General features: G+C 74.5%; 1 protein-coding gene across 1 annotated transcript; it reads left to right on the top strand.

The window, feature by feature from the left end:
* Positions 1–117: 117 nt before the first annotated feature.
* Positions 118–1,481, top strand: H696_05652 (hypothetical protein; the record flags this gene model as incomplete). The annotated part of the gene is made up of 2 exons (XM_009499471.1): positions 118–870; positions 1,023–1,481. The coding sequence occupies 2 exons, from the start codon at positions 118–120 to the stop codon at positions 1,479–1,481; spliced, it is 1,212 nt and encodes a 403-aa protein (XP_009497746.1).
* Positions 1,482–1,729: the final 248 nt, after the last annotated feature.

Here is a 1,729-nt window from a genome sequence, read left to right as displayed (position 1 = left end):
CGCCCGGCGCCCGGGCCTTCCTGCCCCCTTGCCCGCTCGCCGGACTGACCTGGCCGCCCTGGCTGCCCTGGCATCTGCAGCACCGACGGACGCATTTGCATTTGGGACGTGCGGTTCATGCGCGACCCGCTGGTGTGCCAGCTGGACGCCCACCGGACCATGGCCCCGGCGCCGCCCGGGGCCCTCTTCCAACCGGACGACACCCCGGCCTGGACGCAGGAGCACCTGGCCGAGGTGTCGGCCCGTCTGAGCGCCAGTCGCCGGGGGACGCGCGCGCACCGGCCCGGCGCCCCGGTCCGGGGGCTGGAATTCTCGGCCGACGGCCGGCGCCTGGCATCGGTCGGCGGCGGGGGCGACCTCCTGCTGTGGGACCTGCAGCCCGGGGGCCAGGGCGGGCTTGGGCTCCAGCCGCTGGGCACCCCGCGCCAGGTGGCCGCCGCCTTGCGCGAGCGCGCATGGACCCCCTCGGCACATGCCATCAACACGCTGCTGGCTTTCCCGCCGGCCGGCGACGAGACGTCCACCGGCCCCGGCGGCGGGTCCGGCACGATGCCCAGCCGGTCGGCCGTGCTGGCGGCCGTCGGGCTCGGCCGGGCGCGCGCCCAAGCGCCCCGGCACCCGGCGGCCCGTGCACCCGCAGCGCCGGATGCCCGGCCGCGGCGACGGTCTCGCCGGGCGGCGCCCCCCCCCGGGCCCCGGGGCTCGGATGTCCCGGCGGCCGCCGTTGCCCAGCCAGCCGGCCGCCGCGCCACGCCATACTACGCCTTTGCCTCGGCGCCGCTGGCCATCATCGACCACCTGGAGGTTCCGCTGGTTGTGGCCCCCTCGGGCGACTCGATCGCCATCTTCAACATGCTCACCGGGGAGAAGGTCCGCAGTGTGTGTGTGTGTGTGCTCGCTTCCCGTGGGCGCCCCCTTCCTGCGGGCTGGGCCATCTGGCGTCTCCGCCTTTCGGTTACTCACCTTCCTGCCTCTCCCCCCCGCCCCCCCCCCCGCGCCTCCGGACGCATGGCGGGCTCCAGGTCCGCGATCTTGTCGGGCACTTTGGCCAGGTCACCTCGGTGCGAGTGCGTTCCCCCCGGGCGGGCGGCTTGGTGGAGCTGGTCTCCGCCGGCGGCGGGGGGCGCATTCTCCGCTGGGTGCCGGCCGTCGGCTGTCGGGCCAGCAACTTCGCCACGGCCGAGTTCTCCAGCCCGGCGTCGCTGGCATCCCGCCCGCACCTGGCCCTGCCATTCACCCCGCCCGAGGAGATGGCCATGCCGGCGGAGGCTGCCCTCCCGGGGGGCCCGGCCCCGGCCCTGGGGCCCGGCTTGGCAGCGGGCGCGTCCCCCGCGCAGGCGCCCCACCCGACCAAGCCCCCGGCCTCTGGCGGCATGCCCCGGCCCTTGCTGCCGGCGGAGGCATCCCACGCCGAGGCGCTGGCCGCCGCCGGCCTCCACAGCGTCGACATCGACCAATGGAGCTCCTCCGACGAGGACTAATCACGCCGAATAGAACCAAATCCATACATCCAGAACCGCCGTCCTCCTCGGGCGCCCAAAAGGGGGCCGCCCCTCTGGCCGGGGGGAGGGCTCCCTGCAGGGATCTCTCCATCTTTATCTCTCTCTCTCTCTCTCTCTCTCTCTCTCTCTTTTTTTTTCTCCCCCCCGGACGTGCCAAGATCAGCCCGCAGCAGGCCACATCAGACTCGCATTGCCGCCGCCCTCGGCCCTGTCCGTGTGATCTCCCC

This window comes from Fonticula alba (assembly GCF_000388065.1).
Source record: "Fonticula alba strain ATCC 38817 unplaced genomic scaffold supercont2.12, whole genome shotgun sequence".
Classification (NCBI taxonomy): domain Eukaryota; order Rotosphaerida; family Fonticulaceae; genus Fonticula; species Fonticula alba.
This window is presented reverse-complemented; position numbering and strand designations above follow the sequence as displayed.